At 34.9% G+C, this 26,376-nt stretch overlaps 3 protein-coding genes across 6 annotated transcripts; 1 reads left to right on the top strand and 2 right to left on the bottom strand.

Moving 5' to 3' along the window:
- Positions 1 to 6,584: 6,584 nt before the first annotated feature.
- On the bottom strand, positions 6,585 to 7,751 carry LOC121740477 (homeobox protein Hox-B4-like). Its single transcript, XM_042133174.1, has 2 exons — positions 7,656 to 7,751; positions 6,585 to 7,328 (listed from the first exon to the last, which is right to left on the bottom strand). The coding sequence occupies exons 1-2, from the start codon at positions 7,749 to 7,751 to the stop codon at positions 6,585 to 6,587; spliced, it is 840 nt and encodes a 279-aa protein (XP_041989108.1).
- A 7,882-nt stretch (positions 7,752 to 15,633) lies between these two features.
- LOC121740476 lies at positions 15,634 to 23,333 on the bottom strand. The gene is made up of 6 exons (XM_042133173.1): positions 22,652 to 23,333; positions 22,263 to 22,338; positions 21,258 to 22,182; positions 17,073 to 17,139; positions 16,597 to 16,666; positions 15,634 to 16,363 (listed from the first exon to the last, which is right to left on the bottom strand). The coding sequence occupies exons 1-6, from the start codon at positions 23,294 to 23,296 to the stop codon at positions 15,786 to 15,788; spliced, it is 2,361 nt and encodes a 786-aa protein (XP_041989107.1). The 5' UTR covers positions 23,297 to 23,333; the 3' UTR covers positions 15,634 to 15,785.
- Positions 17,270 to 20,454, top strand: LOC121725377. 4 transcript variants are annotated; one of them, XM_042112270.1, is made up of 7 exons: positions 17,270 to 17,444; positions 17,742 to 17,898; positions 18,509 to 18,586; positions 18,841 to 18,906; positions 19,149 to 19,205; positions 19,628 to 19,712; positions 20,005 to 20,454. In XM_042112270.1, the coding sequence occupies exons 2-7, from the start codon at positions 17,851 to 17,853 to the stop codon at positions 20,373 to 20,375; spliced, it is 705 nt and encodes a 234-aa protein (XP_041968204.1). In that variant the 5' UTR covers positions 17,270 to 17,444; positions 17,742 to 17,850; the 3' UTR covers positions 20,376 to 20,454. The 4 variants fall into 4 exon arrangements, with proteins under 4 accessions (XP_041968204.1, XP_041968203.1, XP_041968205.1 ...); XM_042112269.1 differs by having other exon boundaries at positions 17,726 to 17,898; XM_042112271.1 differs by lacking the exon at positions 17,742 to 17,898.
- Positions 23,334 to 26,376: the final 3,043 nt, after the last annotated feature.

The raw sequence follows: 26,376 nt of genomic DNA, 5'->3' as shown, positions 1-26,376 counted from the left end.
CGTCACGCGAAAAACGTATCCCTTACGCCTGTGTACACATGAATGACGCGTGATGCTGCCGACCTGCCCTGACGTCATCCATCATTCGCCGTGGCGCCTGCACCTAGACTCGTGACAGCAGCGCGGCCGGCGGGGGTGCTACGGACTCACCCTGCCAAATTAAACCCTCGTACTCTAACCATAAAGGCGAATTTGCCGTATCATCGATCGGCGTGAGGTGGCTATACCTCCCCGCGAGCTAGGGAGGATCCCTGTCAAACGCTGGCGAAGAGTTTGACAGACGCGGGGCGCGGAGTATTTGACATGAAGGGGCTTGTTTGATACGGGGGCAGCGGGCGCGGGGGCAAATTCTGCCCGGTCATGAATAGGCAATGGGCTCAGTTTATTTATAAAGATTGTTCGCTAAACATGAATACTGAAACTCTTCCACGTTTCAATGAGATCGGAGATAGGTAATGTCGAAAGAGTATTTAAAATGTTGTGCCCCTCATATTTGTTATCTATTGTGAGCTTCAACGGGAAATAAGAGCGCGGAGGACTTTATCAATGAGAATTTAATTCAAGCGACCGCAGCCAAACCCTCGAACGTCTTGTTAGGGGGAACAAAATCCATAAAAGACACCGCGGAACGCGGAGCCACCGTGGAGTACACAATTTGATTATTCCGCGAGGTTGGCCTATCGCCAGTTCACTATTTATCACGGCACCCCCGAACCCCGGCGGCTTACAACGATACTAATCATCGATACATAATCGAGGTTATTGGCAACAAATGTACTGCCAAAAAGTAGACATCGATATTTGGGAACAAAAAATTGGTAGGTACGGACTATCGGACGGTCATCAATTGACACAAAGCTTCGAATACGAGAAGGTCTACCAGAATCTAATGACAAAGACGGCAGATTTTCAAAAAATATGCTTGATCATTGGATACATTTTTATATTTGCATGTTTCACACATATAATAAGCCGCTATAAGGAAAAAAAAGTATCAAAATATTTTATTTCAATTACCCCGGTATTGCTAGAGTCAATTTATTTTCTCACTTTTTGCTATCAGATTCTTGTAGACCTACAATAATTCATGAATAAGTTACTGTAGGTATGACGTGTAAAAGACATCGAACGTTATTGGTTTCTCCTGCACATTACTATAAAATTATGTATTTAACCAAATATACAAACTTAAGTATACAATATTACATTTTAAGACACAATTTTTCTATAAAAATACAACTACTTAATAAATAAAATATGAATTAACACATTAAAAGTTTTTAATTAAGAAATACAAACGTACCGAACTCTTTACTAAAATTATGATTTGTATAAAAAAATTAGTTTAATTTAAATAACCATTATCTTTTTAAGGTTACAATTTATTATGAGTTATGACTAAGTACAAAAAGCTTAATATTAATGTATTGTGTAAAGAAGTAAGTACTTATGTTAATTTAATAATTCAATTAACATCGTCATTTGTCAAATGTCTTATTAATATTTGCACTTTAAAACCTAATGACTCATAGCAAGTGTTCCTTACATTAATTGATGACTAAATACTTCCATTATAAAGTAATATAATGTACAAAAATTGTTTTGTTAATTGCACACAATAATTATAATATTATTGAAATAAGTGCACTCTATGCGAAATTTTTAGCATTTTACATATTTTTCAAAGGATCTTTTTTAAAGAAACAACCACAAGGGTCAATTTACAAACTGTGGGTACTTAATTAACGTCGTGCACTCAAAAATAAAAATGTATTAGTTTATGCATCGCAAGAGCCATGATACTTGGCCCTGAATTTTTTAACCTATCAGCGACCTATATTAAAATTTTATTTTTATTGAATAACATTATCAACCTGCCTAGAGTACCTACTTAAATGATAATAATCACGCAACAAATGGATGAAGGCGTTTAATCCAGTCGCAATCTCGGATTTGTATTTTGTTGTGTCGTTATGATTTATGGCTTCTGAGATTCCGTCCCTGTTTTCCGTTCCGCTATTTTGCGGGAACTTTTGAGAATTTCGTATTCACGTGCTTGAGAAATTTTATTTCTTCTCAATATTTAATAATATTAAAATAATAGACTGAAGTGGACTTGAAAATTAAAATAATCTTTTGTTTTCACTATGAACGATGTTATTACTTACAATTTATTTTATCTGGGGGCTACCCCTACCATAAAATTCAAAAGCAAAATCTATATATTAATACGCAAACGAAGAACTTTGTAACCCTTTTTACGAAAAATGTGGAAACTTAGGAGCATGAAATTTCGCACAGGTGTAGTTAATATGGAAAAGGAGTGCATCGAGCTAATATTGTTTGTAAATCATGGTTTTATCATACATTATTTTAATAAATAAAACGTTATAAGTACACACTATAATGTGCACACTACGATCTTTTAAGTAACAAGCCTAGTTACACACGGTCGAATTTCGACCATTGGGTGATCTCTAGTAATTTTAATTGTGTCTCACATAGGCTAAGAGCTTGCTACAAAAAGCAACATTTATTGTAAGTCTAAGTGATAAACTGTATGTTTTAAAAAAGTAAAATAAGTAATAACTCCAACGCATACTGACTTTTTTCAATTTATACATATACATTATAATATACTATCATAAAATAGCCCCTGAAGCCAAAATATTAAGATCTTTCACATGATACTTAGGTGGGTTTAATAAAACAAAAGACGACAGCGTGTTGACACGGTCTCCGATCGCGTCTGTCAAATAATGATACTCATTTGTCAAACGCAATCGGGCCACCGCCACCCTTTATTATATATCACACTAGCTGTCCCGGCAAACGTTTCTTTGCCATATAAAGTATTTCGCCCGTTTTATTTTATTGAAGTTACTAAATAAGTATGTCACCATGGCAACGTCCATCGCTATCCCGTCGCACAAACAATGGTCGCCATGTCTCGAGTTGTAATAATTTACTATTATTTATTCAACAAATGCACTTATCAATATAAAAAGTACCCAGTAGCTGATTCTCAGACCCACTGAATATGAATATAAAATTTGGTTAAAATCAGTAAAGCCGTTTCGAAGGAGTACGCGGCCTAACATTGTGATTTGTGACACGAGAATTTTATATAAGATAAATATTACCGAAACACATCAAATATTATTGCAAAAATATATAAAACGTTATTATTTGACAAATCTTTGGTAATCTTATAATAATGGATATGGCTATGGGTGCAGAAGTTTTTAAAAAGTCATTAAAATCAATTAATTTATCACTTAATAGTTAATACCTAATTTTTTGCGCTAAAACACTAACAACTTTTTGTTTTTGAAAAGATTTAACTGCCTCATTTAACTACATTATTTTGATCAACCCTAAAATATAAGTACATAGTTGTAAGTTAAAGTTAAAGTAACTTGAAAGATCTTAGTGCTTGTTATTTCTGTATGTTATTCATATTCGGTATCTTATCCTGTAATATTGCATAAACAAAGGAGTGGATCCGCCTCCAGTCGATCCCGTCATTTCTTTTATATTTTTTCATCAATGTCACACGTGACGCCCAAACGTCATTTTCATAAGACGACAAAAAATATTTATTAAGAAGCAGAGAACGACGCACAGCGAACGCGATATTACAATTTTGGACTAGTGAAATATGGAAAGTGATTTTTTATGGGGAAATAAAACGTTGGGAAAAATTAAAAGTCGCAACTAAGAGAGGGTTACCGGATTTGATTTATTTGTGTTAGGAGTTCAGATGTTTAGACAGCTGGTGTAAAGTCACCTTATAATAGAGCATAAAAATGTGCTTTAGCTCTTAAACTATAATAACATTTATTAATTGCCACTTTTACTTTTTTCTTCACTTTTTCGGTATCATAACATAGGTAATATACTATATATATTTATATTTTTTTAACAATTTAATCTAAAAATTCGCACCTTTAATTATTATTATGATAATTATTATGTATTATATTAAACACACTCAATTCATAATTATCCAAAATGACAATTTTCAAAACTTTTACGTTTTGACCACCGACCACCGTGATCAGCCACTCACAAACTTGATCACGTGGTCACATGATCAGTGATCACGTACCACGATATTAGTCCCGGCACGGCATCGAGTGTCGATGGCGCGGCGTGACGGCAGATGTGCCGCCGGTTGTGATTGTCTTGCCGAGATGATTGATGATCTCCGCCGACGGCTGGCTAGGGCTGCTACTGAACGAGTTTTTAGAAATATTTATTTGGATTTTGTGCTGTACGTAGCCGATGCACGGTCACAAAACTAACAATACATTGTTAGTTTTGTAACAATGTATTGTTAGTTATAGTGCATTGGGTCATGAGTCATGACTCACGAGTCTTTGACTAATTGTGAATTTTATTACTAGATTTTGGTTTATAAATGTGATAATATCACGTACCTATATATATATATATATATCTGTAACGAACCTACGTAACATACTGAGTTGAATACATAATATCATAGAGAGTACTTACTTATGTTTTAAAAATTTTGGCTGCTTGCAAGAAATTTAATCCCGTGGTATGTAAACAGCTTAAAGCAAATAATGTTATACCTAATAATTAAAAAAAATGCCATGCAAACATTTAAGTTCCGAAGCTTTAATTTTAGTTTTAATCCTATTCCAATCTGAATTGATAATAATTATGGTGAAGAAAAAAAAACTACTTTATAATAATTATCATGTTTCTAAAATGTAAAAATTCAACATTCAAAAAATGTAAAAGTTACAACAACAAAATTGTAAGACGCATGTATAACAATAGACAAAAAAAGGCAAATCTTGCGTAAACGAGTAAACAAAAAGATTAAGTTGTTCGCAAATCTCAATACAATGTACTCGTAAAAGTTAAAAGTAAGGTCTAGTAAATAACATTTCAGATGAGACACGATAACAACATAATCCCTTTTCTGATTAATTCTGATTGACAGCTCACTTGGCACCCTTTGTCAAGAGTTACTCCGCCTCCAAGAATGACAACTGTGTGGGGATGATCCCGAATACATAATAGGATGGACTCGTATAAGTAGGTATTAAGTAGTGAATGTCCTTTTGTGATAAAATAAATATGTATGTAAGTAAACATGTTTTTGTGAATGGAATATCATATCAGCAAAAATTTACTAATTAAATTATATTAATTAAATGACTTCAACCTGTACCTTTCCACAAAAATAATAATAATGTTCACATGGGGATGTCAGAAACTGAATGTCTAGTGTGTGTCAGTGGTGGTTTTATGTTAAAAAACTCGAAAAAAAACAGCGCTCGTGACAACCCTATTTCACTATTCAACTCACGTTTATTCAATATAAGCAAACTGAAGCATAGGCCACAGTAAAAGTACTTTGGCGAAATATTCTATATTCGTCAACTGTTGCCTTCATAATGATTCCGATGTCTTTTATCAATTTTATATTTTATTATTATATTTTTTACACGAGTAAGTTATGTTTTGATGTTGACATTTTTGTATTGTACAGTTTTGTTTCGATATTTATTTAGGTATATTATTTAACGAATATCTTGTATATTAAAGGTCAAACTCATATTTTAGTAAGCCGATAACACCATTCGTTTAAAACCTCATAATATGGTACAAAGGCAGTGTGTACCGTGTTATGATGATGATTAAAATATAAACACATATTGATATTATTAAACTGCTTAATTACGTGTTTTTTTCTGACCACCAACCCGCTGCACCTTTCTTACTACCTTCAAGATAAAGGATCGTTTTTATACCCCAAAAATGTACGGTACATTTTTGGGGTATAAAAACTATCCCGTATCCCGAAATATCCCGATCGATAAACGAAATTCGGTGCGTTGAAGTTGCGGGCAACATCATGCTTGTAAAAATTGTGAATATAAAAACAGTAGCGCCACCTATTTGGATTTAACGCAACTAACAGGCGAGAAGGGTAAGCGTTTGGGAAGCTACGAGCTTTTCGAAAGCTCGTGCAGGAATGAAAAGAGTTTTTTTAGTGAACTTACGATATTGGTATAATAAATAAATTTATACAAACAAAAAAAAACATATTTTGTAGACTACTATCACTTTTACACTTAAATTTAATTTTCAATCGAAATGTTGTTAAAGTTATCAGAAAGTTCTAAGCTCCTTGAAAATGGTTTCATGGCAAACTAAGCTGAGGCTTTAGAGGACAAATAAGTTTAACGATCTACGAACAGATGTCGCTGTTTTAATAATAACAAAAGAACATTTTTCTCATGGAATGATTTCTTCTGTTTTTTTTTAAATGTAGGTTGTAAAGAGAACACCTGGATTTGTAATTAAACTAATTTTGTTACGTTTAAACAAAAATATTGCGTTTTTATTCTTAAATGCAGATACAAATGAAAATGATTAGTATAATAAAATGCTTTATTCCTTAATAGTTAACAGAAACTTACAATAATTTACATAAATAAGAAAAAAGCCTTAATTGAATCCTATTTTTGTTACAATTATCTATATTATACATTCTTAATATACTATTTACAATATTATACAATACCTAAGTATAAACCCAATTATTCATTATTATAAGCGTCACAGTACTGGGTGAAATCACTGAAGACGGTGGAGCTGACTTCGCTTTCATACGGCGGTGGCATGTTATGGGGATATCTGTTGTAATGTACCGCTTCGGTTGCGGTAGGAGGTTCCGCAGACCTTGGCATGAGGCCGTGCTGCTCTACCATCATGGGCGCTATTCCAATGTTCACAGCCTGGTTTTGGTCGTAAATGAAGCTATCACAGTTCATCAGCCCACTGGTATTGATAGCTTGAGGGAGAATGTTGTACGCCGGGAAAGGAGGCTCATAATCCTGGGTGCTCGACGACGCCGCGGGAAGGGTGCAGGAATCCACGATCTGGCACTCCGACCGATCTTTTTTCTCTTTCATCCGCCTGTTCTGGAACCATATTTTTATCACCCTCTCGCTCACGTTGAGTTTCCGCGAGAGGAAGATGCGGGTGCCGCGCTCGAGGTATCTGTTGATTCTGTACTGGTCTTCTAGGTCTTGAAGCTGGTTCGTGGTAAAGGCTGTCCGGACTCTCTTGCGTTTGACCACGCCGTTGACGTTTTGGGCTCGGTTGGTGCTGTAGCCGGTGTTGAGGAACACTGGTATGTTCTGCGGGGTTTGGTAGGCGCAGGCGCCATTTTGGTACACCGCGTCCATGTAGTTTGGTGGGTTGCGATGTTGATACAGGCATGCTTCGTTTACCCCGCTCGTTCCAAAGTTTGGTGGTAACTGCTCCTCTTTTATTAGCATCTGAAATGATAAACACATCATTACTTATAACATTTTGCGATCTAAATTACAAGAATTAAGTCTCAAAACAATAGTATACTGTCTAATAAGAAGAGGTAGCGTTGAGCTTGTCCTAGATATAAGTGATTGTGTCTAGACATAAGAACCAACAATAAGTTATGAGTCCAGAATCTAAATAAGTTTTGGATTATTATAACAAGTATATACTATACATAATATAACCTATTAAATATTTATTAAGCTCACCGGTGAGCGAAACACAATAGAATAACAATAGATTTCTAAGAATCCACGATCGAAGGATTAAGTATAGAAAATTGAACTCACCATATCCATCTGTTTGACACTGGTAGGACAGTCCTCGGAGTTGCTGCTGGCTGGCTCGCTGGAGTACATGCAGGATGGTAACGACATCGGAGACATTTCCCGGTCAGACATTTTCAAAGTATTAGTTACTTTATTAAAGCAATGTTCACCTCACAACGATTGGAAGGATAATAAAATTTGACACCAAAAAGTTCAAATATATACACAATTGGGTCACTAATTATTTGCAGAAAGTGTTTTCGACCTCACAAAAAAAGTAATTAGGTAATTAGTAAAAGTGCATTTAATATAATAAGGGTTGAAAACATGTTGTTGCATCGATGTTTTTGTCAGAATATCGAAAAGGTCACGTAAGCAAATTAAATATTTTAGTCATGAATAAATAGCTAAAATTTAAGTTAGGTTTATTTTTTATTAAAATAGGTATAAAGTATTAAATAGCTGATAATAAATACGGTGTCTGGATACAGGACATCTTGGTAAAAAGGTTCATTAAGAAAGTTACGATATTTTTAGGTCCTAAAAATATCGCAACTTTCTATACTCTTTAATATTCTGAAAAAAAAAAACATGAATCCACGTGCTCTATAATATGGGCCATGGGTGTTATTTTAGTAGAAACATTACTTAAAAATTAATCATGCTACAAAGTGTGATATGAATGCCACATAAAATAATTTTCTATAATTTATTATGCCCTATTATATATTATTATAATAATCATTATTTCAAGTAATTTTTGTTATGATTTTAAATGATTAAAAAATATTTAATTGTTGCGTATATTAATTAAGAGGCCGCGACTGCATGAGTGAGCTTTTAGATGAAGCTATTGGTACCTTATATATTGATATTGATCTACACTCTGTAATTAGGCTAATGACGTTATAATTTAAGCAATAATTTAATTTACTCGATTTGTTTACCGATATACGTTGTTCTGTTAAAAGTTACCCGGTTTACTTTGAATTGTCTGTTATCGCCTGTCTGTTATTTTAGTAAAAGTCCGATTCAAAGGTTCGAACAAGAGTTGGACGTCTACGAGAATGATAATAATTGATGGTAATCAAAAGCTTTTTGAATAATTAACATTTACCAGAAATATACAGGGTGCTACGCTTACGCTCTTAACATCTCGAAAACTACAATGGAAGTTGACGAGGCTTTAAATGCAATTGTGGAGGACATACGGGTCGAAGGTGAAAGGTTTTGCAGGCCCAAGCATGCGGGCAGGAAATCCATACTTTCGGATGAGACTCTCAAACTTATGAGGGAACGGAGGGAAAACACGGACTCGGGTTCGTCAGATGTAAAACTTCTCTCGAGGCGAATACGGAAACTTATACGTAGAGATCTTCGCCGCTCGAATACGCTGGAAATCACGGAAGCGATTGAGCGGAATAGAGGGTCTAAAGTTTTCGTAAGGCGCCTCGGGAGGAGTCATCTGACGAAGGTGAAGAATAGCTGTGGCCAAATCGTTTCCTCACGAGGGGGGGGGGGGGGGGGGGGGGGGGGGTTCTGTCCGAGATCGAGGATTTCTATAGCCGCTTGTATGCTTCACATGCTTCGCAACCTGATCCTCGTGATGACGACCCACGTGCCAACCTCACCCGGCATCTTTCTGGCGAGCTTCCTGACGTCAGTATAGGCGAAATCGGATTGGCTCTGAAACAACTTAAAGGAGGAAAGGCCCCGGGGAGGGACGGAATTACGATCGAACTTCTCAGAGCGGGAGGCGAACCCGTCTTGAGAGAGCTTCGTAAAGTCTTTAATTTTGTCCTTCAACGGGAAGTTTCCCCCGAAGAGTGGCTTAAAAGCGAGGTGGTTCTCTTTTTTAAGACGGGCGATAACACCCTTCTTAAAAATTATAGACCCATCTCGCTTTTGAGTCACATATATAAGTTGTTTTCTAGGATCATTACGAATCGCTTATCCAATAAACTTGACGAATGCCAGCCACCGGAGCAGGCTGGGTTTTGCAGAGGCTTTAGCACCATAGACCATATTCACAGCTTAAGGCAAGTTGTACAAAAGTCACATGAGTACAGGCAGCCATTGTGCCTTGCCTTTGTGGACTATGAGAAGGCTTTTGACTCTGTTGAGACCTGGGCTGTTACGTCGCAACAGCCCTGCAACGATGTCAAGTCGATTGGCGTTACGTGGAAGTTTTGAAAGGTCTATATACTGCCGCGTCTATGTCCGTCCGAGTACAGGGGACCACAACAAGGCCAATCTATTTGCATCGAGGAGTGAGACAGGGGGATATTATTTCCCCGAAACTGTTCACAAATGCGTTAGAGGACGCCTTCAAGACCCTAAACTGGAAAGGACGTGGCATAAACGTTAATGGCAAGTACCTCTCACACCTTCGTTTCGCTGACGATATCGTCATATTGGCAGAATCGTTGGAGGACTTGCAGGAAATGTTGAACGACCTAAATGAATCTTCCCGGCGGATCGGTCTCGGGATGAACTTGGATAAGACGAAAGTCATGTTCAATGAACATGTTCTCCCGAGACCGGTTGCAGTTAACGGTGTCTTTCTCGAAGTCGTAACGGAATATGTCTATTTGGGGCACATACTGCAGGTAGGTAGACATAACTTCGAGAGAGAAACCGATAGGAGGATACAGTTGGGTTGGGCAGCATTCAGGAAGCTAAGCCACATTTCACGTCGCATATTCCGCAGAGCTTGAAGACGAAAGTTGTGAAATCAATGCGTGCTTCCCGTTATGACATACGGGGCGGAAACCTGGCCTTTTACAGCAGGGCTAGCTCGTAAGTTTTCCGTCGTTCAGCGTGTGTTTCTTTGGCGGATAAGCTTCGAAATGAAACAATTCGTCAAAGAACTAAAGTCATTAGTCACCGACATAGTGCAGAGAATCAGTACGCTGAAGTGGAACTGGGCTGGTCACGTAGCTCGAAGAACAGACGATCGCTGGAGTAAACTTACTCTGGAATGGAGACCAAGGCTGGGAAATCGGGGTGTAGGTCGACCTCCAACTAGGTGGGACGACGATCTCCGCTTAGTTGCAGGCCCATGTTGGATGCGAGTAGCAGGAGATCGGTCATCTTGGCGTTCATTGAGAGAGGCCTATGTCCAGCAGTGGACGACTATAGGCTGATATGATGATGATACAGGGTGCAATTATACCTTCCTGCCAAATTTTGATATATTGATCCTTGATAAAAATAAAAATACATGTATTTTTTCTTTTATAATACTAAAATGTTGAGAAATAACTTCCGAAAGTTATCCTAAAAAACACTACAATTAATGGACACGACGCGTTGCCCGCGCGTGACGTGCCCCAGCGCGCGCACGCCTCCCCCCGCGTCACCTCCGCTTATTCCCCCGCGCCGCGAGTGACCGTTCTGTAACGATTTTAAATGTAATAAAATATGTCATTAAAAAAATAATAACACCCATTTTTTTTTAATAAATGGACTCTCCTAGTGATACCTAAGCCCTGGAAATTTTTTGGCAGGAAGGATAATTGCACCCTGTATTATAGTGCAAAACATTGCATACGTATTAAGAGCCAATGACAATGCAATAATTTGCTAAATTTTTCGTTTTTTTAATCGTGTTTTTTAGTTATTTTAAACTGATACTTATTATTATTAAACTTTAGTACCTAGTTACTTATCAACGGAGATAAAAACCACCCTTTTGCCAGGCACATGCTTGGCCTTACATGTAGATTGTGTAAAATTGTAAACCTTATCAACATCATAATAAGGTCCAGTTGACAGGCTCCAGCCCTACTGCTATAAACATTTTTCTTAAGTATTATACTGAGTAGAAGCTGAAGTTTCTCATCATGGTGCCATAGAAAGAGTCGTCTCCGTAGTACAGTGGCTTAGAGCACGTGGCTCTTGACTAGGAGGTCGTGGATTCGATTCCGGCGTTGGAAACATGTTTTTTCCAAGTTTGGTTAACCCATCAATCCCCAAGCGATAGCCGGCTGCCGAATAACAATTGAATCTATTGTATCTGCGATACCCACGATGGAGGTGCTACGACAATGCAGGCTGATCACCTGATTGTCTAACAAGATGATCCATGCGTCGGATGGGCATGTAAAATCGGTCCTTTATCTGATCTCTCGCCAGTCGTATCGGTCTTCCGTCCCACCGGGTTATGAGAGTAAAAGGAATAGAGAGTGCTCTTGTGTACTGTGCACACACTTGGGCACTATAAAGTTACTCCTACGTAACTGACCTGGTTTCAATGAAACCAGCTACCATCATCACCGAAACCGGTGTAAAGGTTATTATTATAGAAAAAGTTACTTATTTTCAGAAGTTTTAATAAATAAGATACTTCTGAAAATAAGTATTTAGATAATAAGTTCAAGTAATTTCTTATAAATATGAATTCTTCATCATTTCCATACTAATATAACAATTTGGTACTAAGGTATAATTTACTAAAAGTTAAGTTTGTTTTGAATATATAATCCGAAAATACTGGACCGATTCTTATGAAAATCGCTGATAGACCACGGATGAGAACAGTCCACGAGGATATGTACCAGGTATCTACTTGCGGAAATTTAGGCAGTAAAATTATAGTGTTTTATTCAATTTGATCGTAGCTTTTTGTTTTAAAATACGCATTCAAATATTTTATGAATTAACAGCATATTTTAGTAATAAATGTGACTAATGCAGTGGTTCACAATTTTAACAATCATTTGCTTGATATTAGTTAATTAAGCACTTAGGTCGTTACCGAGTATCGCTGTGTCAATTATTTAAATGTCAATTAACTTAATTAGTAAATATCGATAATTTCGAAAAATTATCGCTATTTTGTTGTGTCATAAGTGACTTACTTACAAGAATTATTTAAATAAAAAAAAACTCAGTGTCACAGTGAAAAAGCAACGATAATAGAAAGCTCGCCGAGTAGGTACTACATCTGGGTTCCAATTCTCGACGTAATCTCAGTTCGATTCTCAAGTTTTGTCATTGCTCGCACGATATTATGAAAATTTAAGTATTATTCTTGGCATGTGAGTAAGTTTTTTCCGTCTCTGCAATAGAATCGAGAATTGAATCAACTTGATACTAACAATTTTTGGTAAGTACTTCCTACCACTCCAACAAACTTCGCTTACCTAGTGAAGTTTAGAGAATTACATGTTAGATCGTAATGTTTGGCAACGCAATGTAGATTTTAATCGTTAATACGTCACATCACAGACCAAACAGACCTTTCTCAACCACGATATGTCGCTTCTATTCTATCTTACTGGCCTGCCGACCGCCCGCATGTATCACGCATGAGAGGCGACATTCAAATTGTGGGAATTGGACCCCAGTATAAAGGCACTCTTTATTATCTCCAAAACTTTTATTATCATTGTTAAACAGTAAAACTAAAATTAACTAAGTTATCGACGCAATGTCTACGAAAGACAATCAACAAGATAATTATCCTGTAATATGAGTGATCATTACAATTAATATTTAAATAATAATATGATTTAATGAACGCTATATATACTCGGAAACGTGACAAAGTTGTTTAGTCGCTGATTATTTTCTACGACAATCAAATTCTCCGTTGTACCAAAATAGTGTGAGCATTGGAAATAGTGAAATATAGTGTTGTAGACTAAGTATAACGAAAATACCGAACTAAATATGTTTTGCCAAAATATACTAAACGCTGGAAGAGAATGTTATACCAATGTAAGTCTAATTTTACAAAACATATAATTATTCTTTTAATCATTATTATTTACAAAATAAATACTAAATATATTATTTTACAAAAATAAAGTTTAACATCAAGGTTAAACTTACTATAATATATGCTTCGATTTGACTTTAAAAACAAGGACTTCGATATATTATTTTTCGGACTATTATCTATTTTGGTAAATGTTACTTACAAGTACCTAATTAAATAATGAATAGTCGGCCAAGTGCGAGTTGAACTCGCGCACGAACGGTTCCGTACCATTATAGAGCAATATAGGTATAAAAAATGTTTTTGTGTGGGATTATTTATTCTGTTAAAATTGTGTTACTTATTATTAAAGTACAAATATAAATATTTAAGAATATTGTAAGTGTTTCAAGTGCCTACCTGCTACTATTATTGATTACGAGCAAAAAAGGCCAAAAAATTACGTTTGTTGTATGGGAGCCCCACTTAATTATTTTTTTTTTTTTTTTAGTATTTGTTGTTATAGCGGCAACAGATATACACAATCTGTGAAATTTTCAGAAGTCTAGCTATAGGGGTTCTCGAGATAAGCCTGGAGTTAGATAGACGACAGACAGACGGACGGACAGACGGACAGACAGACGGACAGACAGACGGACAGACAGACGGACAGACAGACATCGAAGTCTTAGTAATAGGGTCCCGTTTTTACCCTTTGGGTACGGAACCCTAAAAATACATGATATACTAGTCCTTAATTAAAAATAAGAAAATAATAACAATATCCTTTTTTTTATATTATACGTATTTATGATTATAATATATCGTAAAGCATAGCGGTAGTGACAAAAAAGATGCAATAAATTATAGATTATGTAAAATGTATACAATTAAAAATGCAACCTTACATTTTTTTTCTATTTCAGACTATGCAAGACATACCAGTAAAGGAAAAAAGGTCCAGAACAGCTTTTACAACTGAACAGTTAAATTATCTTGAACAAGAATACAAGACTTGCCCTTACAGTGAACATGAACGGCTGTGCAGAATCGCAAACATCATCAGAAAACCTGAGAAAGTCGTCAAAATCTGGTTTCAGAATCGTCGATCAAGAGAAAGAAAATCAAATAAGCAAAGTGAGACGGACAAAAATAAACTGGAGGCCCCCGAAACAAATAAACTATCATCCACACCAATTTCAAATATGTTTGCACCGAGTAAGCCAATTCCTTTTATTTCTGAAGCTCAAATTAATTACAACTATTTATTCCAAATGGCACAAAATCAAAATCGAAGTAAAAATTCTACCACCATGCAAGCTCCACCAGTAAATCTTCATAAAATTATCAACGGTGCAAGAAAAGAAGCACACCCAAAAATAAATCCTGCGAATTGTACTAAGAAGTCGATGAAAACAAAAAACAAAACGTCTAATGTTAACAAAACTGGACTCTTTAATACAAGCATCTGTTACACTCCCCCGAAAACAACAGAAATTAAACCAGAATACCATTGTGTATACAACACTCCGAATCAACCGACTTCATCAAATTTTTTTATAAGCGGTAATAACTCCGCCATTAATTTTGCACCTAAAGGACTTTTAGGTTTCCCCACAATAAGCGGCAAAAACAATTCTGGGCCTAAGGAAGTGAAAGTGAAAAAACATCGACTTCAAATGCCAGAAACAAAAAAATCATCAAAACAATGTATTTGCAAGCCTAAAAGTAAACAAACCGTAGCAAGAAATATTGAAAACCCTCAAGTTCCGTATGTCATAATAATACCATGTATGAAGTAAATTAATAACATAATAAATGTATAGTTATGCCTAATGCCTAATAGGCAAATAATATATTTTTTATTTATAGTAATTTTTGAATTTAAAAAAAAGTTAAAATCTAATATAAAGGTTTATAGACTATAATTGTTTAGAAAATTTTTATTATTCCTATATCATTATTATTAATAAGATATTGTATGATTATAGAGTTTGTAAGGAAAATGAAATAAAAGGATATGTAAAAGAATAAAAAGTGTTTTATTTTTTACATGATAATATACTGAAATAAATAGAAACACCAATTAAAGAGACGTTTAATAAGAAAATAAATAAATTAAAAAATGTTAGAAGTGTCCAGAAAAGAGGAATAAATAAGCAGAATAAATTAGAAAACTACCTTAAATCTAAATCTGAAAAAATATATCTCTAAGTAAGTATTCATTTTTCAATTTCTTGCTAATTACATATTAGTTTTTCCGGTTTTCTATGTCCGGACCCCCATTTTTTACTGACATTCTCATTGTTCTTGTGTATTAACTTCTTATTGAAAATACATTATTCAAATCTATTAGTATCTATAACTACAATAATTAAAAATAATATATATTAATTTACTATATTATCTCCTATATTAAATTATAAATTTATAAATAAATATAATTATTAGTTAGTGAAATACTGAGATCCGTTACAACCATACGCTGATTGATCATAACCTATGGGATTGTAACAATAATAATTATTATAATCGTAATAAAATTGATAATTAGTATTGAAAGCAAATTCAGGTACACATGGAGCATACTGTTGTTGACATTGTTGATAATAGTAAAAATTTTCAGTGATTACACCAGAAGGAAATGGTGTGTTATCAACTAAATTATTTTTGACATCCAAATCATTGTACGATTCCACGTTCTGCTTGTTTGAGTTTTCAGATGTAAAATCAGAAGATTCCCAACTAGGATTTACATTGTTTTCATTACTTTTTTTACTCGCTCCATCGTTGGTTTCACTGGAATCGCTTGACTCTGATGATAACCTCTTGTTCTTCATGCGTCGGTTTTGGAACCAAACCTTTACATTCTTCTCGCTGATTTTTAGACGGTTTGCTAACTTCTGACGAGTCCATTTGTCAATATATTTTCTTTCTGAAAATGTATTTTCTAATAGTAGTACCTGATCCGTTGTGAAAGCGGTGCGAATTCTCTTCTTCTTTCTCAATTTAAGGTTATAAGCATCTGTAACAAATATTTTGGTTTTGAAACTATGACTTAGATAATACTTAGACATACTCTCTAAGATATTAATTCCTAGGCAACCAAGAAAATGTTAAATTGCCACAACAAGACCACATAATGGAACTACTATCAATTAACTTCTCTTAACCTAAGCTTATTATCGATTATTTAAAAATAATTAAATTTTATATATATTTTTTATTCAGTTAGTGTTTTATAATCAGCTGACTTACTTGCAACTTCGAAGTTGTCCTTGTTCAGGGGCATGTACTGCAGATGAGGTGCATTTTCCACGTAGTGTATCTGTAAATTAGCAAAATAACTATATCAAAATGTTATCTATTTGGTTTCTTCCCTACTAATACTAAAATAAAGTGCAAATAAGTTCTACAATACAGCGAAAAATTTGAACGAACATGGTTCATGATGTTTATCACTTTATTCATTAGATACTAGATGACGTCCGTTTAGTGCGCGGGAAGCGTATATTTTTCCGGGATAAAAAGTATCCTATGTCCTTTCTAGGGACTCAAAGAGAATAAATGGGCGTAAAGATAACAGATAGACAGATTGAGAGACAGACAGATTGACAGAGAGACAGACACACTTTCGCATTTATAATATTGGTATGGAAGTATGGATGGATTCTTATTACCGAATCTGGAACGTTTTTTTGTGTATAAACAAAGAAATTGATAAATAACAATACCTGGGATTCATCTCCTGAGGAAAGTGTTTCAAATTTCATGCTACTTTCAAGCATGGTTACTTTGTTTCAGAACCACTAGCTACTCTAAAGACTTTAAACTATCAACTGATTTCTGTTATCGTTATATTTATAACATTTTAAAAATACCCTACACTTTTAGAATTTTACCACAGACATTATTTTCGAATGCCCGGGTGCCTTGTTATGTTACAACTTGCAATACGTATTTCAAAGTAGTTATTTGCTGTGGAAAAGAAAAGATGATATCCTTGAATTGAATTTTAAATTAAATTTTAGTAAACATAAAAAAGGAAAACTAGCTGTGGCCTTTGGTTAATTTTCAATAAATTTATATACGAATCTATGAAATATGTAAGTATATTACAGATTATTCTATGAAATTAAATTAAATTAGCTTTTGATCGGATACATCTGATTAAAAATTCCTTTCTTTTAACCTGTTCTATGATCTGAAACTCTTTTCTGTGGAGACTATGTACAACTATTAATTATCTTATAGTCTGTTACAACGAAAAACCTTACAAAAAATATATGTAAAGCAAGATTCATTTAATTATTGTATCGCTGTTACATGGTAAACAATTATGCTGTTGCTAATTTTAAAAGCACTTTATTTTTAATTTTATTCTAAGCTCATTTGCTAATTAGGGGTGAGTGAGTAGCGAAAGATATTTAATGCGATGTTTTTCGCAAATATGCATAGTTTGTGACGATTTGTCGTATAAGAAGGAGGCAGTGAGGCTCGGCCTAAAGTACTATGTCTAAACCATTATTAAAGCAATGCCACGACCAGGAGATTTCACCGGTAAGTTTGACTTAATATTATCACTTGAAAACCTAGTCGATTGTATTGCATAGTATAGTAATCATATTAACCTATCAAGCCAGCTGGCTTCAAGAACGTTAAGCCATAGACGTATCTATCTCACAGGATCTTTAATCATTTATCATCAGAATCAGAGCTGAGTTTACGTAGTAACTAATTAGTGATCTGTTGCTGAGTCTTAATCTTAACTGTTACCCAATGAATAAATGTTGTGTGCAAGAGTAACAAACGTGCATTCATAGTTAACTTAATTTATCATATTATTTTATAATATCAATAAGTAGAATGTAGATAGTGACGGATTAAGACTACTTGATGCCCTAAGCAATCCATGCCTGTGTAGGCTCCCCCCCCACCCATCCGTATGTCAACTAGAATCTGTTTTACCACCTAAAAACATTAGTTATTTTTTAAAAACTTTTTTTGGTGAGTTTTTTGGTGAAGTGAGAGTGGTGAGACGTGATGCCCTAAGGACGGATGTTTTTTGTCTTTCTTCTGGTGTCCTCAGACGTGATGCTCTAGGCAATTGCTTAATTTGATTAAGGGTTAATCCGTCACTGAATGTAGATTATTCACTTGTTTATTTCAGTCATTTCGCTTAGCTGCCAGTGGTGGATGTAGCAGAGTGTGCATAAGGGATCACAATTATTGCAATTCGTCAAAAAAGGTATACATATCCTTGACATTTTGTTTATTAACTTCGGCCATATTAGTATTTTCACTGGTGTGAATATCAAAATGACCATAATATTATCAGCGCCGGCTTTAGCACTACCGGCGACTATGCTAATATTATTATGTCCTACAATGGTAGTTGGTACCATCTAAAATTAATGTATTTAATGCGATAAAGCATTATGTGTTATTTGTGTTAATTTTTATTTATTTTATGTTGCTAACTTAGCTCTTCTTCTTTTTCAGCCCTGGCTCAGTAGCAACAACGATCCACTACAAGACTACATACGGAGAACTCTAGCTGGAAAAGTAGTACGTATTATTGGACTTCATAAGATCACATAATATTGGTAAAGCGTGGATGCAATTCAAAAAGTTACTCAAAACTGAACTTTGTTAAATACATAAGACGGTACACATTGCCACCCGCGGTGTTGGGATACACCATAATATATTGTTCCAATTTTGACTGGCTCGTTTTGAAATGCATCGTTCCGTCGCGTCACGTCGTCTGTTTACACAGACCATAAAAGTTACAATAATTATTGTTGCAGATGTGCCGTTCGAATGAAAGGATGCCGATTGTCTACAGCACGTTATCTAAAGAAAAGGTAAGATTAAAAGTGACTTTCTGAAATAAGAATATAATATTTTTACAGTTTTTTTTATAATATCTATAGACGCTTCACACCACGTCAGTGGCCCCATGCTAAATACCTGAAGGACTTGTGAGTTGTGTTACGGGTTCCAGACAACGGAAATATATTTAATACTTTATACTATAATATTATATATGCTTAAGATTATTATTATATGATACACATATTTAATACAAGTGACACATCTATGACCCAGGAACATTAAAAACTTTTTGTTCCGTCGGCGGGATTCGAACCCGCGACCCCCGGCATGAGAGTTGCCAATACGCCCAACCACTGAGCCATGAAGGTCGTCAAATAAAGAATAATAATATATTGCTACTAATGAAAACCTCTATTTAATTAATTAATGAATAATTAATTATTTATTTCAGAGTAATCAGATGACAAGAACACCACTGCAAAAAGATACAAACGCGTATAGTGAAAACATTCCACGACGATATTTTATAACATCTGGTAAGCATAACATTATGTAGAAAATAGAAATGTCTAACAACAGTCAAGAAAATTATAAAGTAGTATAATTTAGACCATAATTTATTAATTAAACTATAAAAAGTGGCATAGTAAAAAGTAAAACTATAAGTTGAATATAAAAATTTATATCGATAATTAATTACACTTAGCTGTGCTTGTGAAAATGTCAATAATTCGTGTCAAAATATTTTAAGCTTTCTTAATAATATCGTATTGTAGCTTTCAAAATAACATAATATACAAATTTAAATATTTAAAAATAAAATTTCAGCACCAGTGAGGTCCAATCCAAACACATACCATCCTTATTTAGAGCAGAAGCGAGCTAAATACGTCCTTATTAACAGAAATGGACTAAAAGCTGTTGTGAAAAATCCTCAATCAGACTCCTACCAATTTAATACTTATGAAGAGCTAGCAAATAAAATTTGTACTTCAACAGACCGGTTAGATTTTATAGAACAATACATAAAATTAAATGCGAACCAATACGGCTATGTTGCACTAAATGATACGATATTGAAGGAAATAGGAACTGCAATATCAGAATGTTTATCAAGAAAAATCAACGTTAGTAAAGTAATATGTGAAACATTATATGAACCAATATCACCTGCAGGATGCAGTGAAGAAGAAGATTGAAGTGCTATATAGACTTGCCAATTTGAAGCTCTGAATTAAAAAAAAAACATAACAGTGATCTCAATAAAATAGTTTACGTTAAGCCTATATTAAGTTACAAAATGTATGTAAATATTATTATATTGTATTGATAAATATTATGTCAACATAAAAATAAATTACTTCTTAAGAACTTAAAAGACTTTTATTTAGATTTCACAAATGAATGTTTTATAAGGAATGATACAGTATAAGAAAACAATGACCTTAAAATTAAATAGTAATAATTGTGCTTAAACTATTACAAAAATCAACAAAATAAATATAAAATAATACGTAGATCCACTAATAAGTTGCAAAGCCATGCGCACACGAAGATAAATATTTGTCTCTGTTGCCTGCCATTGGCTTTTGAGTTATCCACTTTAACGCATAAATAATAGGATCTACTTTACTATGAAACATGACCAGTTTCTTAGTTCAACTAGGCCAAGTTCTACTAGTTTAAAGGAATAATAAATTCGTTTCTAAAACATTACTTTAAGAGTAATGAAAATAATTATTATGGTCAACATTTCTAATTTTAAAATAAAACTTACACTAGTCATGGGCGCCGGCAGGGGGGTGCCAGGGGGTGCACTTGCACCCCTTGGAAATCTCGGGATCAACAGCAATTATTGAAATAAAAAGCATTTTGTAACCCTATTACCATGCCGTACAAGGATAGTTAGTTGTCATTAGTTAGTAGTAATGTTTCGGCACTAAATGTTTTATGTTGACGTAAATAGACAGCCACTGTTGTTCGTAAAAAAGTGAAAAGAAAAGAACAGTAAGAAAACTAAAATCTGCACCCCTTGGAAATTATTTCTGCCGGCGCCCATGACACTAGTGTGACTAAATTAAAGTGATATGTAAGAAGAATACTTGTTGGAAGTGCTGCTACTTGGATTGCTTGTAGATGCGTCAGAAGAAGTTCCGTAGACGTAAGGCTCTTGTGGTATTGATAAGCCGGTTGTCCTTAGAGATAAGCCACTATCATCGTACGTCGGAGCTGATATAGTTGGTATTCCAGTGTTGAACCCGTATGATTCAGCAGTTGGGGGATGCAAAACTATTCCATTAGGAAAAACACTGTAAAATGGATTACCAGCAGGGTATCGAGTCCCTTCATCATTGATTCTAAGATTTGCTCCATTCGGTACGTAACTGTCACTTGATATACCTGCCATAGCCGTCGAACTTATTTGTAATGATTCATCATTACCGTAACGATAGCTTTCAGATACGTATACATTGTTGTTATCCGAGGAATAATACGACGAGTGTATGTTTGGCGTACACGATGAGACTTCCATTGTACTTTGGGTACTGTTCACCAACGATGACTTCAACGAAGAGACGTTCGAAAATTCCGAAGAATTTGTAACTGCATCGTTTGCAGTTACATACAGCTTGTGATGATTGGAGTGACTGTCAGATATAAAACGTCTATGAAGGTCGTGACTCCCGCAACTTCTACTGTGACTCATCTTGTGGTCTTGACTCGGGGAGGCTTCTTTCGAACTAGTCGATGGACTATCAGCGATTGAAGATGACGGCTTATTCAGTTTATTATCCTTCTTGTACTTCATTCTTCTGTTTTGGAACCATATTTTTATTTGTCTTTCAGACAATTGTAAGTAGTTAGCTAATTCAATGCGCCTAGGCCGACACAGGTACCTGTTTTGATGAAACTCATTTTCTAACTCCACTAGTTGTGAGCTCGTATATGCTGTGCGTGCTCTTTTAGTAAAGCTCTTTTGATGATACGTCGAATTTGCAGCCATATCTGTAACATAAAAATATACTGTTAAAACGTAAAAATATAAATTAATCAGTATTAGCGTTACTAATCATTATTAATTTTACCATTTGACATCCCGACAGCGCTATTATCAATTTGGTTCGTTAATTCAGAAGATGCATTTTCGCTCCAAGAATATGTCTGAAAGGAAAATAATACAGTGATATATTTAATAATTAAACCGTACAGCTGTTAACAACTAATTGATAGCTTAAAATGTTACTATCACTGATAACTCACCAAGAAAACATATTATTTTAAAAGTAAGTATTTATAAAAACAATGAAAAAGTAAAAAACATCTATCTAAGAAAACGATTTGGTAAAGAATGAAATAAATATCGCATTCGTTCAATATTTAAGTGACGTATCTAGATGATAGGTAACTTCTGGTTAGTGCGGTTTGCTGATAATTTATTTTAAGAGTCATTATTGCTTGAATGTTATATATTTACCTGACTTGAGTATCGCGGTGCACTAATGTCATCGAGGTCTTCCTCAGATTCCTTTACCGCACAGTAGTCTAAACTGCTTTTCTGAAGTCGACGTACAGGTTCATTAACAAAATACTGCCTGTTATACATGTCCAGATTTTCCAGTTGTTGATTGTTCATTATTATAGCGCCGCTTTTAGTTGTGCAATCGTCTTGCATTCTTTCCTCGGTATTGTGCCTATAAATTTTTGTTGAGGTTTTCCTTAAATCGTACTGTCGCATCGAATACTCGTACGCAGAATCCAAAGTTTCATGCGTATTGTTGCTGTAAGACTGTGGTAGGCCAAGAATATCGTGTATACTGAACCCGGTGGAATCTCGGGAGTTATAATCTTGAACGTATGACCCGGATATTCCGGGTATCCCTTCCATTTTGCAATCTTGCAAATTGTTATCTTGATTTTCAAAGCGAACACCTTCGGAAAGGATATCTTCCACTCCATGGGATGTCAGAGGGCCCAATTTGTACATATCTTTTGGCGGTGCATTTTCAGTCCGTTCCTCGTATTGCACTGTGGTGTCTGCAGATAATTCAGATGACAACGATACTCTTGAATCTTCGTCAGACTGTAGGCTTGGAGGCTGGGAGTTGCTAGCAGTAGACATGATGGCAACAAACACTGCACAAAGTTTTTTCACTGTCACAAAACTACGACCGCGTCGTTAAAGATTTGTTTACTAAATGCTTTTTTGTTCACCTGGATATCGTTAATTTGGTAATGACTTCGTTCATTTGTGTGCTACATATTGACTTGTCCGAGTTCTTTGTGTTCTGATAAGAGAAACATACCAGGTAGCCGATAGTAACGGCCCTTCACAATAGATAAAAATAAGTAGGTAAGGATATATTCCAGTAGCCAAACGCCACTTTACTTCAATTATAAGTCATCGCATACAAAAAGCTTTTATATTGTTTTGGTATTAAGTGGGTGTATTTTATGCACGAGCTCTTAGGAATTATTGAGGTATATTCTGCCGTGTAGTCTCTCTGATCCATAATACCAGATCTCAGAGCTGGTGCGTGTTGTATATTTTACAATAATTATAAAAAATATCATGGTTCCATTAAGTAGACAAGTCACGCTTATTTAAGAACGATATAATAGGCATATTGTTATGATTTTGTCTGATGATGACGAGCGTACCATTTACCAGATAGTAAGTATGTAATATTATTCATAATAATTAATGCAATAGACATATTAAATTACCGGCTACTATATTTAAAACTTCCACACTCAGCATTCTTAAATCTAGATGGTCGTTATAGTTTCTTATATACGAAGAGTGATTTTAGGTACTTTAGTTTATTTGAACCTTTTTATACTAGGTATGTTTATAAAGTAAATCTATAATTTCCAAACCAGAATTCGTTCAAAGTGCGTTATCGTCTGAGTCAGCTGCATGACGTATTCTATGCTTTTGTTAACATTTTTGATAAATGAGTTTAAGCCGTGCGTGATTGTAACATTTGTGGCTTACCTTTGCGTATTTTTACCCCTGTGCTTATAGCGAAGAGATGATCATATTAAAAAATAAATTTAGTTCGTAACTTTTTTGCCCCTAAATTTGTAAAACCGTACATTTTGCGGGGATATAAACTATTTTAATTCTTTACTTGGACTAATTGTATCTCTCTGAGTCTCTACCGAATTTTATTCAAATCGGTTCCAAAGATTTAGGCCTGAAAAGTAACAGACAGAGAAACAGACAAACATTTATCATAATATTATCCTCTCATAAAGTCAGTCTAGCTTACGAATACTATATGAGTACTTAATTCGCAAATTTTATGTGCAAAAGGCAGCTGTATCATAAAATAAGTTCCAGTTAGCGAAGACAAGCGTCAGCCAGGAGTTTAACTGCTATCGGACAAAAGAGATCCACTGAGGACCCCAAACTCACGTCAGGGCGATGATATATTACAATTTACTCAAAGGGGACCCTTTTTTGTTCTCGCTGTAATGGTTTAACGTTAATCGACACCCTAATGAAACGGAGATATCCAAAGTGTGTGAGTGCGAGTGAGACGGACGACGGAGTGCATTCCCGCCAACATTGAAATGTTATTGAGAGTGTGCTGGAGATGTTTTACTATCAACAGTTTGTAGTGGAGCGTCTATCAGTGCTGTGAATTGGGAATTCTCAGGAGATTTTTACTTTTTAAAATTTCTAGTGCTACTGGTATCTTCTGTTATAGTGAAATTATATGCCTATGATGCTTATTTGGTCAACTAAATTAGTTATCTCATCCCTGGATTATTCACAAACTTAACACGGTAAGCACTTGCATTTAATAAAGCTTAAGGTTTTTTTAAACTATCTTTTTTAGTAACTTATTCTGTATGCTTACTATTTCAAGGCCATTTTATGAAATAAATACAAATGCTGATATTATTGTGACACAGCATAGAAATATTAATTTATTGTTAAAAAAATATTCCGAAGAATAATGAGTATGGAGAATGTCAAAAGCTCAATATTTTTAAAAAGCTTTTAATTTATATATTTTCATCAAAAGTTATACATATACATAAAGTTATCAAGAAGTCAAAACATTCAAAACAATTTCTTGCCAAAAAAGCTTTGCAATAATTATTTATTAAGCCTGAGTATCAAAAACTACTCATTAAAATGGAAGATGATGTATAACAATAAATCCATTCCTACTTGATATATTGCAATATCAAATTACAGCTTTCTTCAATTTATATCATGTGAATCTAAATGAACAGTCTGCAGCTAAATTGTATGACATCACTTGTAAATTGGATTCGATTTGAGAAGTTAACTCTGTTGACCTTACCACTTAGCGTCATCTGTGTCTGCTGCTCAGAATACAGAACAAATCTGTATTTTGAGGTCTGCTGATGAACCAACGTGAGCTCAAACAGCGACCCAGTTCGTTGGAATGGTTTTGTTACTGTAACTGAGTAACTGAACCTTTCAGTGAGTTCTCTTCTTCGTATCATAGATGGCGTTGTTCTAGCAGTTTAGCGTGCATTGAACCAAACTATGAAAACACATTTCGCATTCGGACGAAGCTCAATTCGATTGTGATTGTGAATTGCAAGGAACTTTAACTACATTGGATTTAAAATTACATTTTTAAAGTACAACATTTGAAAGTACAAGTTTGTAAATATTGATAAAGAATACGGATCGTGTAGGAACTATTTAAGGTGACAGGTGGCAGCATATGTCAAGAAAATAATCAAGTACAAGTTCCACTTTGGTGACACCAGTTCGCAGTACCCGCGTCGTTGCGAACATTATTATTTTGTTTATTAAGTTATATATAGATCGGAAATTCCAGCTCCTTTATACCTAAACTTTATATGACGAAAGAAAAATATGGATATGCCTTTGGTACCTAGGTACACGTAGTTAATGATATGTATGCCACTATACGTTTTGGTTATAAACAGTAGCGGCGTTGGGGGGGGGGGGGGGGGGGACGCTGGGCGACTGCCCAGGGCACCGGATAAAAAGGGCGCTAAAGGCAGTCGGTACCCTGGGTGCCGACAAAATCTCGCCCAGGGCGCTGGTAGAGCTAAAACCGACACTGGTTTTGAAATATATACTACTACCACAGAGTATAATATATTAGTTGCTACTACCTATATCCTACTTCCTACTAATATTATCAATGCGAAAATTTGTTTGGATGTATGGATGTGTGGATG

The sequence above is a fragment of the Aricia agestis genome, chromosome 3 (genome assembly GCF_905147365.1).
Source record: "Aricia agestis chromosome 3, ilAriAges1.1, whole genome shotgun sequence".
In the NCBI taxonomy this organism is placed as follows: Eukaryota; Metazoa; Arthropoda; class Insecta; order Lepidoptera; family Lycaenidae; genus Aricia; species Aricia agestis.
This window is presented reverse-complemented; position numbering and strand designations above follow the sequence as displayed.

Bases quoted from the DNA above. Each gene is read 5' to 3' on its own strand.
- LOC121740477 (XM_042133174.1), bottom strand. From the start codon at position 7,751: ATGTCTCCGATGTCGTTACCATCCTGCATGTACTCCAGCGAGCCAGCC. The intron at 7,329-7,655 runs GTGAGTTCAATT...TTATCATTTCAG, and splicing joins GTGTCAAACAGATGGATATG to ATGCTAATAAAAGAGGAGCA.
- LOC121740476 (XM_042133173.1), bottom strand. From the start codon at position 23,296: ATGTCTACTGCTAGCAACTCCCAGCCTCCAAGCCTACAGTCTGACGAA. The intron at 17,140-21,257 runs TTAATTTAGTCA...CTAGTGGTTCTG, and splicing joins TATTCTTCTTACATATCACT to AAACAAAGTAACCATGCTTG. The intron at 16,364-16,596 runs GTAAGTCAGCTG...TATTTGTTACAG, and splicing joins GGACAACTTCGAAGTTGCAA to ATGCTTATAACCTTAAATTG.
- LOC121725377 (XM_042112270.1), top strand. From the start codon at position 17,851: ATGTCTAAACCATTATTAAAGCAATGCCACGACCAGGAGATTTCACCG. The intron at 18,587-18,840 runs GTATACATATCC...CTTCTTTTTCAG, and splicing joins ATTGCAATTCGTCAAAAAAG to CCCTGGCTCAGTAGCAACAA. The intron at 19,713-20,004 runs GTAAGCATAACA...ATAAAATTTCAG, and splicing joins ACGATATTTTATAACATCTG to CACCAGTGAGGTCCAATCCA.